Raw genomic sequence first — 25,232 nt, forward strand, 5'->3', positions numbered from 1 at the left:
AGTGTTTGAAATTATTTTTTGTCCAATAGGATTGCAGTATTTTAAATGAATCATATCACATTTTCTTTGGTAAATATTCAGACTACTGGTAGTAAATTTGACTGTTTATTAAAACAATTTAAAACGCTAAGGCGGTTAAAATTTATTAGTACATAATTATTAATAAAAATAAATTGGTCTCTCTGACTAATTTATTTTTGTTAATACATACTAATAAACTTTAACCTATACTAAGTAAATCTTCAGCATGGTATGAATTCTGACATCATATAGATCTAGACTACAATATAACATTGTTTATTAAACTGTAGTAAATGGTCCCTAAACAGTAAAGATTCCAGTGGTAAGAAATATTGCAAAAGGCATAAAAAAAGGTATTCACATACATCACAAATAAGTGCATAAAATTCTGGGATGAAAAAGCACATAAATGTACCTGATATTTTACCCTGAAGCATATACATATATAACTACTTTAACAGTCAACACAAAAAAACTTTTCAAGATGGTTGCCTGTTAATATTTTAGCAACATGCTTTCATAAAGTCCTGTCTAGAACATCAGTTACTTACTCAATATACTGTCCTCTTTTTGCTTCATTAAATCAATTTTCTGCTCATTTCGGAATACTCCACCGAAGCATATTGGTACCTAGAACAGATAAAGAAAAATTATGTAAAAAAAAACTTTGCAGGAAACTATGGAGGACATTTAGGAGCTATGCGAGACCTCGTATGACGTCTTTCGCAGGAACCAATTAGAGTAGAGTTGTGTACTATATTTAGAACATCTTTGTTGACATGATTTCAATATTTATGATTCAAGATAATGTTTTTATTTATTTTCTTTAATTTTTAGCACTTAAATATGATTAGATCTATATTAATACAAAAGTCAGTAAATCACCTTTTTTCCAAAATCTTTAAAAAAGTAACTTATAAAAAAGTTGAAAGCACATGGGTTCGTAAAGGTCAATCTCGTAATCACGTCAGGGCCTTTTCACTAGTTTTGGGGAAGGCGCCCAAGCCCTTTTTGTGGGGAAAAAATGTGCGGTTTTAATACTTTTGGGGAAAAAAATCACATTTTCCACTGGCAGTTTAACCGTTATTACTATAAATAAAGACTTATTTAAATCATACATTTGGGGGAAATATCATAATATATTTGCATATTTTCCCCCAAACACACTTATTTTAGGAGCTTTCTGTCCAACATAAGTTACAGGGATGTTTTTACAGATCAATTTATTGCCCCTTTTTATTTGCCTAAGAATACATTAACTCATATTTCCTAATTATAGAAAATTTACGTATGACATGTGACTGGGTTCTTGATTTGAGGTATCCCTCTAGTGGGTAATTGAATAATTAGCTTTCATTGAACAAAAACAATGATCTATTTTTAAACAAGAAAGTTTGTTAACAAGTTTTTTTCTTCGATGTAACATTTCTCTGAAAGGGAAAATCTTTGCAAGAAGGGGAATTTTAGACTGTTTTTTGGGGAAAAAAGGTAGTAAGTTGGCTTGGGGAAGTAGCCAAATACCGGCTACAGTACAGAAGGGTAAAAAGGCCCTGCACATGGTCAAACATTTTTGTAATATGGCGGCCAAGTGCTGAATTTTTTACCTGTCGGAAACTATTAGGTGGTTTATGTTCGTAATAAGATTTTTATTTGTCCATCCTTGGCTTATCAACAGATTATATAAAGTTTTATCATGGCATATCCGATGAATGAATATGAGTGTGTCAGATTCCTGGCACGATTATTGGTGGACTTTCCCTACGGGTCTGTCTCAGCGTTCATGTCATGTCATAGTATATAAACGGGTATGCTGAAGACCTTTAGCTAATGCTTGATGAAACTCACTGAGATGTGACAATACAGTATTAAAATTTACCTAGAAATCCAAAACATTCAGAATGTATAAGGAGCTACATTTTGTTTTATGGATAGCTCTATTTTGATATCTTACTTTACTTACTTTATCCAGCGTAGGGTTGCGCGATTAGAAATCTCTTGTAACCCCCTCAAGGTCTGACACCCAATGATTATTATCCGGTATAACAGTATATAATTTGTTTTTCATAACCTTATCGAGTCTGTTTTTTAACGAATTCAGCGTTGGTGAACATACTACAGTATCTGGTAATCTATTCCATTCCGGTACTATACTCTTAATGAGAAAAAATATTTTCTTATTTCCTTTTTACATGATTTTATTTTCAACCTCATGGAATTTCCTCTGATGTGATGATTATCAAGTTGTGCTTTTTCAAAAAATACATTATAATCTATATCTTCCTTCCCATTTAATAATTTCCATGCTTGTATGATATCACCTCTACTGGGCAGAAACCAGTTTCCGGACAGAATTCGAGTTTTTTTAATTGTCTATTTTCTAATAATAAACATGCATTAATAAAACTAACATACCAAAAACCTGAGCTCTACCTACGTTCGATAACACAATTAATACTGCTTGGTGACGTAAGCAATGTACGAACTGAAGGGTTAAATTAGGTCATCAAAAGTGTAAATTGTTCACTCTTGCAGAACCAGTCTCCGGACATATATTCATATCTGTTTTTAACTGATAATTATTCTAATACAACAAAAAAATTCTTCTCACATATTAGCTTTCTTATATAATTAAGCTGATTTACTGAAAAATGTTTATGATAGGAAAAATAACGATCTCGGAATGACTGAAATTTTTTAGTGAAACGGATATTTTTTGTGTGTACGGCAGCAACAAAGTGCGAAAGTGGAGTAAACCTAGCTGTACACCGTTTTCCGATACGTTACAGATTTAGCTCTGGGGAATTACACCCAATGAACTTCGAATGAAGTACATTGTGCATTAATTGCTACCCCAAATTATATCCCAAAATATTGCGCATGCGCAGAACAAATTACATGCCCCAAAGGGATATAAGGCTGTTTTTAAAACTCAGGTAAGATATCCTCGCGAAATTTTAATGATGTATCAACTTGGAAGGAAGTTTATTTTCTCAAACAATCAAACCAAGCATCTTCATGACATGTTATACCGAGCGTCATTGATAAAGCCAAAATTAAGCCGTTATAATACTTGTCCGGAAACTGGTTCCTGCCCAGTAAATCTTCTGTAAGCCAAAGTAGAAATTTCCAGAATTTTTAATCTTTCTACATACGATAAATTTCTGATACATTGAACCATTTTTGTTGCTCTTTTTTTAACTGACTCTTTCGACTGCTTCAATATCTTTTTTAAATCTTGGACTCCAAAAGAACCAATGAAAATGACATTTTTTAAAATATTTTCAATGTCTGCCATTTTGGGTAATTTCAGGAGGTTACTACGGTATCAAGGTAATCCCCAAAAAAGCAAGTATGGACGGATAGATGGGTCAAAACTTTCAAGTAAAGTTGTGAAAAACTTCCAACAGTTAACTTGCTATAAAATTAAAACTATATGAACAGACTATATTGTCAGTATATGTATTTAAAACATATTTTAATTGACTGTGTAAAAACCATTAAGGAAAATGGTAGTAAAATATGAAGGTTTTATAAAATAGTTTTTTTTGCCACAAATATATTTATTATTCACCAAATTAAATTTTTATTGGCAGATGAAAATGAATCTAGTGTGCAAGTTTTACAAATATCAGCATCATCATGAGTTGCTTTTACTAGTAGTTTCAGAAAATTTAAATACCTTGATATCATAGAACCCTTGATATCATAGGATACCGAGTATACATGTAAGAAGGTATTTCTATCAAGAAGTTTTACTTTTAGTTTAGAGGTAGTTAGCAGCAGACGACAAAAAACAGTATAATTGTGATCATTAAACTTAAGTAGCAAAGTTTATAAAAAATGGCAAATCTTCAAGTTCATTATTGACTGTTAATATAATTTCTTTGTTTTCTGTAAATACGTAGTGCTCCCCCCTTCAAATTGGACGAGTCTATTTGTTTCAATGTTTGTTGCATCAGAAACTCAAAAGCATCGTAGTGTCTATGTCAAAGTTTAATTGTCCGGTCAGTTATAGTCAGTTTCAAGTCAAAGGTAACCACATCATGTGGATAAATATATATATATATATATATCTTTAATGATACATCCAGCTTTTATACCTGGAATCCTTATTAAAACATTCAATCTGCAAACCTGTAAGCAAGTGCCACAATAAGTTTCCTCGATTTATGTTGGGTTTTTTTAAGGACCTACAATAATAATCGAATTAAATTGTGTATAAAATAGGTAATACTTAGCGACATTGGATTCGAGTATGAAACAGAGCGTAAGTATGAATATAAAATTATGTTTTGTTGTTTTTTTCAGTCAGAAATATTAGCGCATTGTTATAAATTTATGTTAAAAATTATTTATTATTATCATTTACCCGTGCAAGAAGAAATGGCTTGTCATAATTTATTATATACAATTATTATATACAGTACGCTAATCGTTTCTCAAATGTGCGATAATGCAGTCAACCATAGTCCATACTCATAACTTGTGTGATGTTAATTGGTATGGAAGGGGGGGGATTACTGTTACTTGGTGATCATTGCTACGGATCAGTGATCAGTATAACAGTTTTTAAATTAAGATAGCTGTGAAGTAAATAGCACCGATTAAGGATCATCTATATAAAGTTTGAAAATTTTTCGAAAGTTTGTTTTTTAAAATATTAATTTACAGATCTTAACTAAGTTTTGAGAATTTTTTGTTAATCACAATCGGTCTTGATCACGAATAAGGAAATTCAATTGTATTTATAAGTAAATTTGTATGCACATAATTGACGATGGCAACCTAATGTATGAAGGTATTTTACAGCAGCCTAAATTAAAAGTCAAAGTAATTAAGTACAGGTAAACAAGCATAGGAAGAAAGAATATATCTATGACAATTCAATTCAAATCTATTCAATGAAACATTTTCATAATTAAGCAATCACCTTGGTCTTCAGATGTTCAAAGGTATTTCAGATTTTCTATTTATAAAAGTTTTATAGATTTCAAAATATTCTTTTTCCAAAGTAAATATTCGGATTCTAATATTTTAAGATTTAACTCGTTTTTAAAATCGATCTTATTAGATCATCAATCAAATTACATCTAACTAATATAATTGATAATTATATTGTAATTTTTGTATACTGAACTCTTTTTTTTTTCGTAATGTCAAAATAATTTTGGATATATAACTAATTAAATCATGAAAATATTTAAACTTAACTGGTTTACAATGGGCATTCTATCCGTATGTATATAAAATATTGACAGAAAACAATAGAATGCATAATTTGAATTTTCTTATAAAACATTGCTTGATAAAGATTCTTCTTTCGTGGTATGTGCCTAACAATAAATACTTTCTATGCAATTATGTACTGTATTACATACTTTCCAATATAATTCAATCACAAAGTATTATATACTCAAAAGCACTCACACACAATTATAAATAAAAAAGCAACAAAATGATAAATGACTTACCAATATGGAAAAAATCTGAAGAAGTTGCATAATTTTCGGCTCCATCTTCTTCCAAAATCAGCGGCTTATAAAATCTGTCTGAATTTTAATTGATAGTCATACTGGTGCGACATGATTAGCGGGTAATTTAATTGGCTATCCAGTAATTGGCGCGCGGTTCCATCATCAACAGGGTCACGTGACAACCGAATATCTCAATCGGGGTCCCCGTTTTTAGCTGCTGATAAGGAAACCTTTGATGTTCAGCGTGATGACCGGAAATTTTAATAGTCACGTGATTTGAAACCGTTTGTTTTTACTGGTCGAAATTCGGGTTGCCGTGACTCCGGGTCTTGCCAAAGGTCATTTCTTCACTGGCAAGTGTCAAGTGGTAGTTTTTTCCAAGCTTTAAAAAAAATTTGTAAGGCTATATCTACCCGTAAGAATGTCTTGGTTTCTTTGTAAAGTTGGTAGTAAAATACTGATGGTAGAAGAAGGAGAGACACAGCCTGGGAATGTTACATCTATAACACCTGGTTCGAGTGTTTGCACTCTAAAGGTAAGATATTTTCATAGATTACTTAGTAGATCTGTATTACCTATTTTAACCATGGACTTCAGTTCAAGTCCGTGTTTTAACATATTTTCAACTCATGTCAAGATAGAAAGAAAAACAATAAAGCTAGGACATAATACTTATATTTCATTATGTCCCAGATAATTAATATATTATGTCACAGAATAAACATAGTAAATTCGGTCATTGTCAGTGCTAATTTACTGGTATATCTAGAACCGTTCTCTCATTATTTTATTTCACCAGGTCTTTTGAGTAACTATGCTTATTTCTATCAGTCAAGTTCTAGAAAGGCATATTTAGAGAATATTTCCTAGATTTCTTTCTATAAATTCCTGCAATGAAAGTAATATGATTCTATTATATGCACTTTGGTGAATGATGATTTTACAATCTTTTGTATTAATGCTTTAAGACAATTAACAACAAAAAAATATAAATAAATATATTACAAGTATCGAAACGATAGAAAGTATAAAGAATAGGACATTGAAATTTGAATTCATTTCTGCTAATGTTATATATTTATATGTTACTGGGTGAAGTACATATTTTTTTAATATCAATTTTAAAATCATTTAGTGGACTAATTTGAACAGCATGTGTTTCTAACATACTCCTCTTATACTCATATTATAAATTATATTAGACTTCCTTTCATAATTTAAATTGACTGTTGCTGGAACATCAATTATGCACAACAATTTTAAATTTTCGGGCTTTCTGATAAACTAAATAATTACTAGTTTTTAAAAGTTTATTGAGTAAAGATGACGGTATTGGTTTAGTTCGATTTAGGTGGGTTTATAAGTTACGTTGTCATACAAAATATGTTCCGGTATTAGTGCTCTGATAAAAATAATTTTACTTGGAATTATGAACAGGCCTTACTTTAAAATATTTCACCGAACGCTCTGAATAACGAACCAGTCATGGAACATTGTTCTGCGTATTATGATGATAATCGAGTATGCCATGGCAAATGGCGTCGTCTGTTCATTCGTGACAGGGATTTATCTTATGGTAGCTTTTAATTTACAAAGAGGTAAACATGTTTTTTTACAGCAATTATTTCAAAGTACTGATAGAACCGTTTTAGTCAAACTGTCCGTTTCCTACGCAAAGAATAATATCTATGGGGAGTAACATTAGAATGCTGTAGGCAAATTACACCCCCTCCCACTTTGTCCAGTCTAGATAGCGGTAAATTGCATGGACACCTGCTGACATGAGGGGCTTTTTAAATGGCATTTCACTACATGTTGTTAATTGTCATAATACTAGACTTTGATGATTAAAATCAGGGGCCAATCTTTCGCACCCTTCCTTAGCTGTGAAGGGTCATTAATCTGTGAATAAATTATAGCATTATTATTTACGCTTCAATTTCATTGGTTTTTAATTGAGAAGGGTCATAAATCTCTGAATAAATTATAGCATTTTTGTTAATATTACTTATATGTTATTGAATGATAGAACTATTTGGTGTCTATGGAATATCAGAAAAGTTGATTGACAGTAAATACAATCACATTATATATAAAAATCAACAAAAAGCAACAACAAAATAACAACAACAAAAACCCAAAACAAAAAACAGTTGTAAAATGTAATGGTAAATTATAAAGGCATGCATTATGTTTTGTTTTTCCCCATTTACTGTGCAATATTGCATACAAAAATGAATTTGGAATGGTAATGACTCTTTTAAATATGACTAAAGATTGTTTAAAGGCCATTCATTTTGCTAAGTGTTATGTTATATTATTTCAGATTGAGACAACAGAAGGGGCATTGAGGCTAGTCAGAATAAAGGATTTTCTAGCAGACAAGAATCTACTGTGTTCTAAATTCAAAAAGGCTCTGGAGAAAGATTCTAGGTCCATTTTCTGCAAGATTTTCAAGAAAGGTACCTTAATATCACTTTGTTTTATCGATAAATCAGGTTAATATGCTCTTTCTTTAGATATCTAAAGTTAGCTTTTTACCTAGCAGGAGACTGTTAGTGTTTTTACAAAGCTAGTAGGGTTCAGAAAAATAGACAGATTGAGAAAAAGATTCCCTAAAATAAGTCCAAAACAGCAAAACTGAAAATGTAGCAGGCTCCGTTTGATTGAGCCTGTTCATGGACATTACTGGAAAGTGCTGCAAACTACTGTCAAGCCCTCTAGCACCAGCTTTAGCAGAACTAAAATACTGTAATTTGGAATTTAGAAACATCCGCAGATGTGTTCATATGGCGGTGATCATAAAACCTTGCTCAATTTGTGCAATTCCATTAAAGCAGTGTATGGTCCCCAAGTAAAAAATAATTGTGTACTAAAAGAAGTGAACATTGGGCAGAACTGAACAAAATGGAATTTTGAAAGGGGATCAGAAGTTATGAAGCCTACATGTTACAGAAAAGCTGTCAAATGTGCAATTTAGCATTTGCTATTTAACAATTGACTATTAATATCCAGTACACTCTAATATCAATAAACTGTACCCTTCTCCATACAGGTTATTTTGGGAAAAGCAGTGTTAAAAATAAAATAAAAAACTAATGTACAATAACTGTGCATAAACATTTTATGCTTAACATATAGTTTTTTTTTAATTATATTTTCTCTCTAATATTGTAGATGAAATTGTGATAAATATTTATACAAAACTATAACTTTGCAGTCCACTAATTTATAAATACCAACTTAGCTACTTTAATTAAAAAAATTGTACTTGGTTTCCATAAATGATGAAATGGAATTCCTTGTGCCTGAAGTTTATTGACAATTTACATGACTTGTACACTATAGTATGTTAACATGAGTAGCTATGAAGTATTGAACAAGTTAGTTAAAATGATCTATGTAGACATTTGTATTCAATAAAGGAATACTGGTATCACTTAAGTAGAAAAAAGCCAAACAGAAAGTACTATGTCAGCTTATACTTTTAAATTTTATTGCATATGTTATAGCAGAATGAGAGAAAAGTCTATTCAGACAAACTGTCCATTTCTTAGTACAATCAAATTCTTTTTTTTCATTTTTAGTATACAGTGAGTTGATTGAGAATGAGGATAGTAGCACTGACATCAGTACTGGTAAGTTGTTCATGCACTTAAAAATAATGCCCATAGTGCATATATATTAGGGAATATGATAGTTATTATAAATCCTTACAATTTTAACAATTCCTTACCCAAGAATTCAAGTAGCCAAAAGTATTTGAATAAAACTTACACACTCTGATAATACAAGTATGCGTTGCAACATTATCAAGCTCAAATATTATTTCTAGCACCAATCTGTGTTAGGATTGGCATCTGAAAAGAACCACCATGTTTCTGTAAGCTTGCTGTCTCTAAACAATTAATTGACACTGCCGCTATGCCACTGCCTACATTATGTGAAAAAAAGCAACATTCTTTGTTTCCAATTTAGGTATCACATGGTCTTTTTTCCCAAATCATTGGCTGGACCCAGATCCTTTCCCAAAATTGCACAAAAGATAGTCATACTGACTTGTACCAATGTGATAGATTGCATTGACATTGTGGCCTGAACAATGAATTTATTGCATATTCTCCATATTTTTTTTTAGTTATTTAGAAGACCTTTGTATTTTTCATTCTTAAATTTGACATAAAGTAAGATCAAAAGTATTTGAGGTGTCAATTTTAAAATTCATTAGATGTATTTATGTTTTTATTTTTAGAAGTAAAATTAGTCTTTTGTAGAGCTGTCATTGATTAAGTGCAATGCATATCGACGATATACCAATATCAGATGACAAATATCTAAGATACACTGATATGAGCCGCGTCACGACAAAACCAACATAGTGTGTTTGCGACCAGCATAGATCCAGACCAGTCTGCCCATCAATGCAGTCTGATCAGGATTCATGCTGTTCCCTATCAGTTCCTCTACTTGTAATAGGGTTGGTAAGCGAACAGCATGGATCCTGATCAGACTGCGCGGATGCTCAGGCTGGTCTGGATCCATGCTGGTCGCAAACACACTATGTTGGTTTTTTCGTGACGCGGCTCATATATTGATAATTACTTGTAATAACCGGTCTTTCATTTACTTTCATACCTGTTTAAATTATTTCAGTTAAAAACATGTTCTGTTCAGTGTCTTTATAAAAGCCCAGTGCATGATTTTTTGCAGACTATTTTTTGTCCTCATTGCTGTGAAATATTTCCACTATATTATAACAACAGCATAATGTTAGACATAGATTACTCATTATGTATATGTTTTGGGTGAATTTTCATAATTTCTAGAAATTTAATTATGTAGTCAAAATTACCTTATTTTCTGAAAATTGTATATTGATTATTGATCCACAGAAAAATATCAACGATACATCAATATTGTATCTATTGATGATAGCTATAGATAATAGTGTTTTGTATTATGTCAGTTTTATTGCTCCTTGTTATCTTTTCATAATCAATTTTTGTCTTTGATAAATAACAGAGAGGTTATGAGGGGCTAGGGAAACAGTTTTGAAGAGTTATGGCAGTAAATTTGTTGTAACATTGTGATAGGCCAAAAATTAGGCCTTATAATTACTGTGATGTGCTTTTATCGAAATTTATTATTATTTTAAATCAATTTTATCAGCTTCACTTTTCTAATGCATACATTATCAATGACAATTCATCATGGACATCAATTATAATGGTCATTTGTCTCTCACAGCTACTTTAGATATCAGGTGGGATTAGAAGTTAAACACTTGCAATGAAAAGAGTATTACTGGTTAGTTATCCAGGAAAGCTGTTTGGCTGGATTGATTGGTGAGATATTATCAAACAAATGTGTTAAAATGAAGGTAAAAACCAGAAAAAACTACACACAAACTTCCATTTTTCAGAGACAAAGCAGAAATAATAAATTTTAAATTGTGACATTATTTCAGATGCCTGCATTAGTTATTTTGACCTTGCCTGTTTTCAGTCATGCATTTTCACTGTCACAAACAGTGCACTAAGAAAGAGAAAGCAACAAGAAATATTTTGCTCTTGGTTTACTGTTCTATATTTTATTGATTGTTTATTACAGGAACAGATGTTGCATCTTCCCCAAACAGTTCACAGCTGCACCCTACCTCAGGTTAGGCTTTTATATTAATGTAATCTTATATATAAAACTTTACGTGTTGGCAATGTTTACCAAATTGATGATCAAATATATATATAAAATATTAAAGTTTCGGCTGAAGATATGCGAAGAATGCATTTAAAGCGCTACCGAATATATGGAGTTTGTTATTTATTTACATTATTATTTTATCTATATATATAATGGTCTCGTAATTGTGGGGTGGACTTAATTTTACATTGATTCTTTAAGTGATGTTGGCATCAATAGATACCTTTTGGGTCATGGTGTAACCATATGATTGATTGGTAATTTATTCTGAATTAAGCTGTAGGATTATCTGGAGTATTCAACTTTTTCTAGAGTAATTATGATGATTTAAAAAAAGTTGTTTTTGTTTCTTTGTTACGATTTAATACTAAATATCAAAGTAATAATGAAATCAGTATAGCATTAATTAAAAAACCTTCTTACAAAGTTATTCAATGGATAGGAAGCAAAAGTTTTTAAAAAAACCTTGAAATTTCAAGAAAAACAAACAGATAGACTTAATTCCAAATAAAAAATGTTGTAAATACTTGACAACTATATTAAAGCAATCAATTTTCTTGTCTCAAATAATCTTTTGTTACCATTAAATTTTTTTAAAGAAACATCAAACATAAAGATAATCAGACGAATTTCACACCTATCAATTAGTTCTTAATGTATTAAAAACACAGGTCAATATATATAAATTCCCAACAGCAGTAAAAAGATAGACACACATCATTTTACAGCTTATCCAGATATTGTCTTAATCATCTTGAAAGGGTTCTAAATTTATACAAGCAGGTTTGTTAATTGGTCAGAAGAATTTGAGTGGTTGTATTGATAGTTTTAGTTGGATGGACCTCTCAAGTTTTGAAAGAAATTAGAAGAAAAAAATCTGTCTTTTGAAAAATTGGTTGTAATATCAGATTGGTTGGATTGGTATGATGCAAATGGGATGGTCATTAGGCGGGACTCTACTGTATTTTAAAGATTTTTAATGTATTTAATGAGGGAGAACATTAATGACCTTTAAGATAATTTAAGGTTGAAAGCATTCTGTGATAAATTGGTCTGAGTCTGTATGTATGTACATAACCATTATGTACTTCCTGTTAATCTTATCTGATCAGTAACAATAACTTGAGAAAGAATTAGCCTTATGAAACTAAAATGGTGGACAGTGCCCACAGCCAGCAGATGAAACATAATTAAATTTAGGTCATTACTGTATACTAGGTCAAAGCTCTTGATTTGAGTGGCAGTGTAAGAACATTGATATTCAACATGAATTATTGAGCATAGGTCTTTATGATTTATAAATAAGTATGTGTATGTAAATATGACACTGACAGGCAAAAGAATACTGTACTATGGTCTCGTATAAATGTGGGTTTTTTTGCAAACATTACATTGTAGTAACTCATTTTGTGTTACAGGACTGCAGAGACAATTAGTGGATGAGAAAATTGTGGGTATGTTATATTTTCATTTATGCTATGATTGGCTGAAAAACTTGTTATCGGTATCTGGAAATTATTGATTCTTGGACAAACAATGACAAACTGATGCAAAATTACAAAATACCTCTGTGTATGTCAAGTTTCATAACTCGTGACAGTTTAAGTTTGACATAATTGTGTATCTTTTTTGAGTAAGAAAATTCCCCAAAAATAATACAAAAGTTTGGCCATAGCTTATTTATTTTGGAATGACTTGTCCTCATACTTAGAAACAACAATAATTGAGGATAGGCCTCCAAGTTGACAAGACTAAACATTGATCTTGAGTCATAAATGATCTTGATTTTTAATGTTGCTATTTTTTTGCTGTAACTGGCTATAACTTTATCAATATAAGTCCTGTCCTATTACAGGAACTAGTAAAGGTATTAATTTTAACTTGAAATATCAAACATGTCAAAACAATATCACAGTGCAACTATGTTTTTTTAAGTTTGATAACTCTGATAGTAGTTTGACCTAATATAGTCTTTTTTATTCAAATTGGCTTAAGAATACAACATTTTTTTTAACTTAGTTATCACCTTTTTTCTTTTGTCACCAAAATAATTGGTTCCCTGATGATCGTATTATTTTAGGAAGGCAATTAATTGTAATTTTTATTGGTACACAGATGAAGTTGACATCATAAAAACTAGGTCCAGTTCAAATTTAGCTTCAGACATCTTATTTTTTAGTTAAATTTAGCATAAATTGACATGTTATTACTTTACAGATTTGATTCATACTTGAACAATTGATGTTTTTACTGAATCAAAAAATTTAAAAATATACAATGAATTTGACTTATAAATGGCATTGACAGTCAAATTAGTGTTATTATTTATGATATATAGATTACAAAGGACAGATTTGATTTATATTGGGACAAAAAAAACTTATCACAACACTGATTTTTGAATATTTTAATATTTTATTTAATGACATTGATCTGTAAATCTCAAATCTATAAATCTCTCTTGAATCTCAAGATGAAAATTAATGATAATTTTCACCAAGAAAATGATGTTTTCAATTTATATCTTTAAGTAATCTTACTTATGTTTTGGCAAGGCTTGTACTGCAGATAATTGGAAAGTTGTTGACATTTTGAGTAGAAATTGAGAACATTGTTACAATCTTTGGTCTCTATAAGTTTCCTTCACATTTAATTTTTGTACATGTTGTTGAAACTTTACACCTTCACTTTACTCAGATATTGCATAAAAATATGATTTCAGGGCGATGTGTTCCTGTTCACTTGGACAACCTTTTTGCACCAGGCCGCGCACACCAGACGAGGGCCCTGGACCTTAAACACATCCAGGATCTGAAAGAGTCATTTTCTAAAAATCCTGAGCAACTGGTGGTTTTGTATGGAGAAGTGGAGGAGTGTTACACCTCTGAACAACTGACAACATCAGAAGGTAATAATTAAATATAAAATCCATCATATCTTATTGTGTTGTTAAAATTCTACATATTTTTTTTACATTTTGGTTCATTATTGAATGTATACCAAACACTAAAAGAATATCAGATGACATAGCAGCAGAATCTATGATCCAAAATTCTTTGTCTGGGAAACAAATGACAGTCTGAAAAGCGGTACAGAGAAAAATCATTGTGCTAGGTTGGTCATGTAGATAGTCCAATTTTTAAGTGTATTTGGAACTCCTCGCTAATTATTCATAATCATGTACAAGTTAACACAAATTAAAAATAGTTCTTTCACATTGCAGTTTTGTTTTCTCCCCTTTGATGAAAACGAAAAGAGAGATTGAATATTTTTTTTATTCATTTGTTTCAAATGTATTTATTTTACATTTGCCAAAATATTAAGCCAATCAGATTTGTATCTCAGTAAAAAATATGTCTGACATTATGAATAAAAATACTCACTAACTTACAATTATAACCAAATCCGAAATAATGTTAACTAAACAGGACCGGGGTACTTTACATTTTGTACTATCGGTTTCTAAAAACATAAGTAGCATATAAATATTTTTTTCACCTTTATATCATCTGTAAATTTACTTAATTTGACTTTTAATGTAATTTAAAATTTAGTCAAAAAGTTCCAGTATTGACTCACGATTTGTCTATATGTTAAAAACTTGTGATGTAAGTTAAAATATAAAAAAACGAATTTGTTCTGTGTCTTGCTTCCTATTTTGTTATATGGGTCAAATTTGACTGAAAAGTTCAGTTGTTCCAAGTTAAACCCTCCAATGCCTGATATGCCAAAGTGGCACAGGAATATTCTGATGTTTACTATGAATTCAATTTGAAAATGACAAATTTGTCAAATATTATTGGAATGGAGTATTTTTAAGACAATAAATCCATTTAGAGTATTTGAGCCTAATGAATTACAGAATTATTGAAATAAGTATATCTACATCTTTTATTTTAGGTGCAAAAGTGTATGTAATTGGAGGTAATCACACCAGAGTGGCCCTTCAGTCACTGAAAGAGAATGGTTTGTGGGGCCAAATTACAATACAGATGACACTTTATCAAGGTGTGTCACAAGATGAAGCTTTATTTCTTGGTAAGTTTTGATTTAAATTATATCCTGATTTTAGTTCAACTATACAAAAACAACTAAGGAGGGCTTGTTTTTATGTCTGTGTTCTCAACAGTGTTGCAAAGTCATAAGCAAATCTTACCAATTTGTTGCTCTGTTCACTGAGCTATAATTTAAACAGTTTTTCTCCCCTAAGCATGTGATCTTCTTAGGATAGAATTATTTAAACTTTGCATGACTTAGAATATGATATAATATAAACATTTAAGTGTAAAAAAATCAGGGTAACTGGTCTTGTTTCAAGTAATCTGCTTTTGGGAATTCCTGCTACAAATGACTAGTGCAGAAGTGGAAGACAGATTATTATGATCAATATATATCATAACAATTATTGTGTATAGATGTATAGCTGTTATGAAATGTATCAATTGGTTTCAGGTGTCCACCATAACACAGTCCATGGCTTCGCAAAGCCGATGTCATTTATAGAAAAAGTAAACCTAATAAGAGAACTAGGTGGAAAGGGCTTTTCCAAAATGACGAAAAAGGAGAAGAATAACTTTTATTCAAGTCTGATGAAAGTGTTTGATTATGAGGTAAATAACAGTTTACTGCAATCATTATCTTAGCAGTCCTATTTTGGTTCAAGACAATTAATTGATCATCACATTGTGTCAAAATGGTGTTTTCTAGAGTTTGTCTATAAGCTTAAAGCTTCTTTCACAATTGAACTAAAAAAAAATTGTATAAATTAAAAAAAAAGGTTTAACAGCATTTAAATCAATATATAGTGTTTTTTTTTGTATGATAGAATACCTAACTGTGGCAATAGCCAAAATAAATAGGAGAAGATAATTCATTTAACATTGTCACTTGTCATAACAGTGGTTTGGAAAAATCCCTGTATCCCGTATGCCCAGGATCGTATATCAATATTCGTCAATGAGTTGGCTATAACCATTTTTCAAGCTAAAGTTTAAATCAATATATTGGTCATCATATATATTATAAAATTTATTTATAATAATTATAAGTTTTACAAAATACTACAAGTATCAAAACCAAAGCAGTTTATTTGTTTCCCTCCTTGTTTGAAACAATCCCGAATTCCTTGCATTCTGGATTACTGGTCACGATACTGTCCTGTACTAGAAAACAACCAGGATGGATGAATTCTGTAGGATAATAAAAGAAGGTGTATCCTAAGTGCGTAAAAACAAACAGTTTGTTTTCAGTGCAAAAATTTTAAATTCTGAACATTTTGAAGTGTCATATTTATTTCTTTCAAATATAAGGTTTGTAAGGAGGGATTTTGAAATATATGTACAACATTTGTTTTTCTGTTATTTTCTGGAGGCCTGCTGCTTTAATCCATTTATAGAATTTCCTATTTTTTTGTAATACAATTATAATTTAATGGTGAATTAAAAAATAAAAATATAAGTTGATAAGTTGGATTTTTTTGTGAAATGACAGTCTCCATGGTAACTGTATATCACAATTCTGTCTAAATAGACACACTTTCTTATTAAGAAATATGAAAGTGAACAAGACAGCTTAACATACACACAATACTGTATGAAACAAACTATAGTCTGAACATATATTTATTTACAAAATGAGTTTTTCATATTTCTTAACAAATAATGAGAAAAATAATCATGAGGTTTGTAAATAAATGGAGATATTGAAAAATTCTTTCATTGAATTTTCTATAGTTTTTATATATGTAAGGTAAAATTCCATGGTGACTTCAAAAAGAAATATAGGTATACGTGTACCATGGATGACTTGAATCACATCAAATTCACAAAGCACATATAATTAAATTATCAGTATGTGACTCAGAAGCCATCATTTATAATCAAAATGCTTTGTTAGTCAACCTGCATATACAATTATAATCATTCAAATATAATATTCCACAGAAAGACCTACGAAGTGATTGTCATAATATCTCCTTAGGAGTATAATCTTCAAGACTGGCCATTACCAGCTTGCTAGATTTAGGCTTTCCTGAGATTCAATGAGTCTCGGGCAAAGACATCATCAACATAATATATATCATATCAACATAAATGTTAATCAACTTACAGTACATAAACACATGTTGCAGTTTAAACACTGAAAAACATCAATGAATGAACCAACATCGAATTACTTGTATTCATTCATACAAGAAAGTATCTAAATGTTGAATGGGTGGGAAATTTCAATTTTAACCAACATGTGTGATCCAAATGGTCAACTAATACAGAAAGACAAATATTGTCAAGGAGAAAAGAAAGAAAATATTTTACCGCCAATGATATAAACGACCAATGAAAAATTGTTATGTCAATATGATGCATAAATAAATTTAGACTAATGAAAAGATGGTTTGTAAAGGTCAAATCATTCAACCTGATAATTAAGTTATTTTTAGATAAAAAAAAACAAGATGCATAAGATTTTTTGTAAATTGGCAGTTTGTGTGGTAACTGTCAAACTGACCACTCTAGCAATAATAAGTCTTTACCAAATGCATTGTTAAATTTACAACAAAAGGAAATTTGAATATATTTTTTTTTTAATGTTAATTAAACGCCCATAGTACTGAACATGTTTTAAAATCTTTAATGAATAGTCCGTAAATTATCATTTCAATCCACAAACAAACAAGAAAAATAAGTAAGTAATAATCAAACATTTGAACATTTCTTTCATAGACTTTAATATATTTTCTCAAATTCTACAAATATATAATATATCTCTGTTTGGCTACCATTGCAAACAATTGGTTACACACTATCATCACTGCCACTAGTTATGGTTGGGTAACTCAAAGGGAGTTATAGCCAATATTGTCATACTAATGCTCTTATTCCCCTGACTTGGTGTGATTCTGACCTTTTAGAAAAATGTTTCATGTATTATTTACTTAAAATTGTTTAGTAGACAAGATTTAAAACAATTATACCAGTACTAAAAATGTGTTGAAGAAGAAATGTAAATTTATTTAGCTTTGTGTTTGATTTTTTTAACTTGTGCATCTTGTATATATAATGGTTAGCATTGTAGCATTATTGTCACTACTAGTAATTTCTTTCTTAGCAAATTAACCTTTACCTTTCAGACACCTACAAAGGCTAGGTACAATCTGAAGAATCACTTAGCCTTAGCAAAGACAAACACAGAGGTTTGGGGTCTTGTACAGGCAGTTGGTGATGCCTGGGACAGACAGGCTATTGTGGAACAGCCAAGAAAAAAGATGATTGAGCAAACATTTTTCAAAAAGCTTGTTCATTTATCGGAAGAGACAATGATAAACAGCTTAAGAACGCTAATGAATGAAGGATACAAAGCGTACCTTAAAACTCTGTAAGTTTTTTTAGTACCTTAACTGTATTCTTAAGTTGGGACTTAGTAAATGCATTTGTTCAATACACACTACTTCATCCAAAACTTGCCAAACAAGGATCTATATTGGGTTCTGACCCCAGCATGTAAATTAATTAAGAAATAATATCGGTCTTAGCGGTATTTATCGGCTATTTAACACCGGTTTTGGAGTTTTGATGCGTATGAATTGACCACAAAGGCAGTAGGAAGATCACTAATGTTATTCCAAGCAGAAATAACTTCTGGTGCCGATTTTCGTATAACGCTGTCAATTTACACACCCTACTGTTGCTAAGATATAGAAATTATTAAACAAATGAAATAATAAGAAAATACTTTATTATATCAGTTTTCAACAATAAAAACTTACGTCCTAGAATGGATTGTATTGTGTTAACATCAGTGCCCCATTTATCATTCTTGTATGTATGAAATGACGTCAGCGTTTATGAATGAGTTGTATATTTAGGATGACATCATTATACTGCTTATGGATTGGCGCCGTTTTGCCAAAATATTTATTAACTGATATGGATCAAATATGTGGCGTTTGTGTATGTGAGATATTATTTTGATATTGTATGAAAAGAAACATTATAAGAACTGAAAATATTTTTAAAAAAATGCTTTTTATTATTGCTTTAAAAGACTTTGTAAACTATATAATCAAGGAGAAAACATAACAGCCGGATATACAAGTAGTCCCTAACCAGTGTTTATTGGCAGTTCAACAACATTTTTTTTTCTTCTTTGTCTATAGTGACATAATCATGTGGAGTGTTAGAATTAAAATTATACATTAGGACTTCAGTATGACAAAGTTTAAGACTAAGACTTCTGAAATGGTCTTTTTTGAGTGACAAAATTTTGAGCTGTCATTTGTTTAGTAGTGAGTTGCAAAAGGAAAAACAGCTAATAGTAAAAATATCACATGATTAATATGGACACTCAAAGGTCTGAGAAGATATCAAACGAACTTTCAAATACAACCACAGAAATAAGAATAATGACAAATAAACATAGAAAAGCCTAAAAGGCTGTAAAACTACACATAGCTGTTAAATTAACACCTGTCACTCAAGTAACTGTGATCAATAAACTTTGACTTATTTTTGGCAGAATATTCTTGAATTATTCTTTATGGAATATGTAAAATTTCCACACATAAAAATTTGACCCTTATAAATATAGGTTTGAATTTAAAATATACCGGCTATAGGAGAAAAATTGGGGAAAATGAACAACCCATGAATATAATTAAATCATTTTTAACACACCAACATTTCAGCTTACACCTTCATTAGGATGAATAATAAACAAATAATGGTATTGTGACATAATAATATGGTATACTTCACTGTTCTCAAGAGGTAACTGCTTATAAAAAAAGAGCTGTTAAACATGTGTATGTTACACGTGAGCATCTTTAATTCATTATAAAAAAAGGAAATCATTTAATCATTTAATAAATTTGTCGGGTTAATTGCAAGTATTAACACAGAGGCTTGTAACCTTTTTTCATTTACGGTATAATATATATATATATATATTATATATTAAATATATTATATATATAATTCATGTTTATATCTAAAATAATCATGTATGTGAGTTTTTATTGTATAATTTCAGGAAGAACAATGATGGCAATGATGTTTTGCTCCCAGAAGATGGCACTTATGACAAGCCTGATCAAGAAGATGGCTACATTAATGAACCTGACAGTCAAAAGGTACATACATTATGCTATGTATATGTGCAGATAGGAGTGGCGGAGAGAGATGAAATTTTAATGTTTTATAATCACAAAACAATTATGGCAATTTTTCATTAAAACTGAGATAATCTGATATGTCAAATAGTGCCAGTCATGGGCTGTGAAGAGTGTCTCTAGAGTATATGATCATATGATTATATTGATGAGAATTGCAAAAGCATTTAATGCTAGGTAATTTTATATAGTGTATGCACAATTGGTAGCTAGTATGAATATTATATTTAGGTATTAAATATACATATCCTGCATGCGATGCAGCAAGTGTTAAGGATTATAAAACACGGTACTGACTGCATTTTGACAGTGTCAGATAATGTTATCTAACTTTAGGTAAAATTTCATAGTTGTAATGGAAGAATCAGGAATTTATTCCTGAGTTAACTTAGGTACATTTAATATACATGTATGATATATATATATTGAGTTGAGAAGATGTGATTTTTTTACATATTTTCTTAAATGTCTTTGTGAATTGTAAGATGTAAAAGACTTTATTTTGAAGAAAAGAAATTAATGATGTAACATTTACAATGTAGTAACATATTAATCAATGGAACCTCAGACATCATACGGATTAAAAGTACTTCTTCTATCATGTGGTTATTAATTTAAACTTAAAATGTGCATTATCTTTTATAATGTTTAATAAATATCAGATTATTTTTCACTTTCATGCTATTGTTTTAGTGAATTGTCTCTTTGACTGCTCTTCTTTGACTGTCCTAACTTAATACATTCATTTTCTTATTTTGATAATTTATAATTATTATATCTTACATAGGAGATTCATTTTGTCGATGATAGCAGTAATGAAGATGACAACAGAGAAGATAGTGACAGTGAAATACCTCTTTTGAAGGTACATAGACTCCTATAATAGCTCATTTTTAAATTTAATTGCCCTTTAATGAATTGCTGAAAGGTATGTTTAAAAATTAACTAAGTTTGCACTGTAAGGAATACCAATATAACACAACGTTATATCGGGTCGCCGCCGGCAGAGATTCAAATGAACATTAAATTGACTGATAAATTTAATATGGCCTTCAAAAATTTTCCATCATCAGATGAGGTCCACTTTGCGCTTATTACTATGTAACTAAAACAAAACATAACTAGAAATATGTCTATTAAATAAAATTGTGATAAAAAGGGGCACGAATTTACTGTCCGGGTCTTGTGACCATTCACATACAGCATTAGTAAGTGGCGGTTAAGAAGCTTGGGCATTGCAAAATTTTTTTTTTAAGTCAATCACTGGCAACACGGTGAGTTCTGAATCTGGAACTAAGTTAATTTGAACCTCTTCAAATGTTAAAATATTTTCTGCTATGGTGATTATAAATTCTGAATTTTCTGAATCAAATCGTACCATAAAGAGGCTATAGCTTTGAATTAGTGAATGGTTTTCTAGTGTGTTGATCTGCATCTATAGCTTAAAGCAGGTAACTCTTTTTTGTGAATCATTATGTTTAAATTATCTCCTTTTTTAACATTGAAACTGTGTATTTATGCTTGTGTCTGCAAAGATGTTAATTCATAGTCAGTAACTTTTAAACAATTTGAAAAGTGTATTGCTATGAAACTTGGCATTCTTAAATTATGGAGTATGATTATAATCTGACAAAGCGGAAAACCATGGAAACATGCCTTTTAAATCACTAAAAGTCATAAATCATGAAGAATATATTATCGTGAGAAACCTTTTGTTCAGTTGGGACTGTCAGTAGTTAACTTAGTATAATTTGTAACCAAGCCTAGTGTGCTGCCCACAACTATGTAGGTAAAAGAACCAGGGGGATCTGTCCATTATAGTAATCTTGTTTGCACAAACATTTGACACATTTTTCAATTTTTTATGAGCAAGGTGGTTACACATACATTGTATTTCAGAGAGAGATGGCTCTGATGAAACCAGAGAATGAGAGGCTTACACACGAGAACAGCAAGCTTAAGGTGCGCAATTTCTGTTTGATGTCTCAAAAGATTAACCTTGAAAATGAACGACTTTGTGTCATTAAGATCTAATGATCATGGAACACAACTTGATTGGCATTTGAATCCACTTGTGTTGATCAGGTTTTTCAGAAAATCTGTTCTGTATTGTACATGTATTATATTTAGATGCTTATAAATGTTACTCATAGGACTAAAGCTAGGTCTATTAATTTATTCTTACGGTAACAGTCAAGGTTAATCAGAAAACAATGACTGGGCTAAAGCCAATCAAAGTAGAAACTTGTACTTGGTCAGAATACATGTAATTGTTTAATACTATGAGAATTAAGTATAGGATGATATTGTGGAGTATTTTGTTTGAAAGAATGCTTTACATGATACAATAAAAAGAAAACAGAAGCAAAAAAAAATGTTTTTAAAAAATATTTAAGGTCTGGATACTTTTTATTGCAAATTAAAACAACCTACAAGTAATGTCATTTGAGTTGTCACGGTCTTATTTCCAAACTTGAATATATATATAATCAGGTATTAGCATGATAAAAAGTTCAAAATAATAATCATTTTCCTATAAATAAATTTTGTTGTAGGAGGAACTTCTTGCTATGAAAGCCACCAATGAAATGCTAAGAAGAGAGAAGACTGCACTGCAGGTAAGATGCATTTGTTTTATTTGAATTAGAAATACATTGCCAATTAAGATAGTTGAGTCATTTTTAGCTTGACTAATTAAAGATTAGTTGGACTGTCCTACTTACTCAGACATTTGGTAAAATTTTGGCTTTTTTTTCATTTCATCAATCACTACATATATAACTATATTTGCTTGTATCTATACATTCAAGATCATTGTCAGTCTATAACTCTGACAGATTCAGACTTATGTATAGCCATTTGAGAAATTCCATCTGTAAAATTAATTTCCTGAAAGTGACACATAAAACATGTCTTTGGTATCATAGTTGGACAGCACATTTAAAGTCCTATAACTCTAGCATTGATTTAAGAGCGCTTCATAAAATGCCACTAATGTTTTACATGCAAGATCAATTCTACACAACTATTACTACAGAAGTCTTACACATGTGTCTGTTTTCATAATTGAAGGGCACTATCCAAAACATAACCATTTCATGTATTTTGAATACAATAATGATATATCTTGGTAAATTCCTTCTTTCAATTTCTAAATTAAAAATAGAAACATACTAAATGTAATAGTTGACATATTTATTGTGTTAAGGATTGGTTTTTGCTGTTACCTTCTGGTTAAATTTATTTACATCTGTAAGAGTCTCTCAACAGATTTTACTATAACGAGACAAATATTTTAACTTTTCTGTCTTGTTAATACACATAAGGATTGATTAAATAATTAATGTAATCTTCCTTCATTTTTTTAAAACTAAATGTTTTTTATAAGTTTCAATTTATGAAATTTAAATTTTAACATTTTTTTAGGAAAGGTACAATACTTAGAAAAAGCCCTGGACATCTGAAGAAGGGAAAAAGGTTTATTTAGATAGATTTTGGGAAAAAGGGGAAAATTATAAAAAGTTTTAGTTTCCCTTACTAAAAGGGTAATAAAAAATTTTTCAAGGGGTTGTCTTACTTACCCAGATTTTAAATTTAAGAAAAAATTATCATTTTGATCCCATATATCCCTTGATGACAAGGGGTGCTAATAACTGTAGAAGTAATATTTCCAAAAGTCCCCCCTTGAACCTAGAAAGTTTTCCTTTAAAATGTTATTTTTTACTGTAACTTCTTCACTTTCATTCTCTGAAGGTATGCAAAGTTGTTAACATTTTATTTTATGGCAATTTAACTTCATATTTAGGAAGAAAAGTGTAAGTAAATATATTTTGAAAAGACTTAAACTTATGTTTTTTTCAGGCCCAAGAGAAACAGGACTAGTTGGGAGAGCCCTGAATGTAAGAGACAAAAAAGACAGGGTAATGGGCAGCGATGTTTTATATTCAATAAAGAATCTTGTTTTAAAGATAAAACTTTTTTACTACAATTATTTAAAGGGACTCCACTGAGGTTTAAAGCCTAAATATAACATTTTTTGAATTTCTTACATAAAAAAGCTGGGGCACTTTAAACAGAAATATGTGCAAAGATATTAAAGAAATATACTTTGAAATAAATTGAAAATGGTATTTTTATGTTTTTCTTAGCCCAATTTGAGCAAAAAGCGTTAAAAACGCTTTACATTTTGAGTCATTTTTTTGACAGTTTGAATAATTATCCTGGAAAAATGAAGTGTGCGATTGATCTGAAATTTTGCACGAAGATTAGTGGTCTAAGCCTACATCAAATGGTACATTTATCTTGAAAAAATATTTTCAGTCCCATAGTGTCAAAAAACCTCAGTGGAGTCCCTTCAGCTATGCAAAAACTGATGTTTTATTTCCCTTGTAACAGCAATTTTCAAAGAGCAAACATGCATGTTGAATGCCATTGAAATTACCTTTGTGAAACTGACAAGATTATAGATTTACAATTTCTGTTAGATTAGTATTTGTCTCAAATTCCTGTAACAATTCCTGCATGGTTTAAACTGTGAAATGTTTTGAAGACCAAATCAGCCTATCAAAATGTAAACTCAAGGTTGTCCATGAATCAAAGTGATCAAGACTTATTTATTACCTTTGAATAATACAACTGTCAGTTCCAGTTTCTTTTTATCCCATGTTATTCCTACAACAACATGCACACATTACACAATTACATTATGATAGTTTAATGTCATTAATTCATAATATCTCCAAAGGGTATTATTTACTTTAAGAACTACCGTGTTTTGCTTGACACTTTTCGATAGTATTGGGTTTTATAATTACAAGTCAGGATTATAGATTCATTTTCGCATCTTTGATATACTTCAGATTACTATTACG

The 25,232-nt window shown here is 30.3% G+C and overlaps 1 protein-coding gene across 1 annotated transcript; it reads left to right on the forward strand.

The window, feature by feature from the left end:
* Positions 1-6,560: 6,560 nt before the first annotated feature.
* Positions 6,561-23,595, forward strand: LOC132712927 (uncharacterized). Its single transcript, XM_060695361.1, has 12 exons — positions 6,561-7,957; positions 9,083-9,133; positions 11,106-11,156; positions 12,614-12,649; positions 13,918-14,103; positions 15,096-15,233; positions 15,648-15,805; positions 18,325-18,569; positions 20,223-20,322; positions 21,149-21,226; positions 22,261-22,323; positions 22,917-23,595. Exons 1-12 carry the CDS (start codon positions 7,741-7,743, stop codon positions 23,001-23,003), a joined length of 1,410 nt encoding a protein of 469 aa, XP_060551344.1. The 5' UTR covers positions 6,561-7,740; the 3' UTR covers positions 23,004-23,595.
* The last annotated feature ends 1,637 nt before the right edge of the window (positions 23,596-25,232 follow it).

This window comes from Ruditapes philippinarum, unplaced genomic scaffold, assembly GCF_026571515.1.
Source record: "Ruditapes philippinarum isolate M1 unplaced genomic scaffold, ASM2657151v2 ctg6952_1_1_1_1, whole genome shotgun sequence".
NCBI classification, from domain to species: Eukaryota; Metazoa; Mollusca; class Bivalvia; order Venerida; family Veneridae; genus Ruditapes; species Ruditapes philippinarum.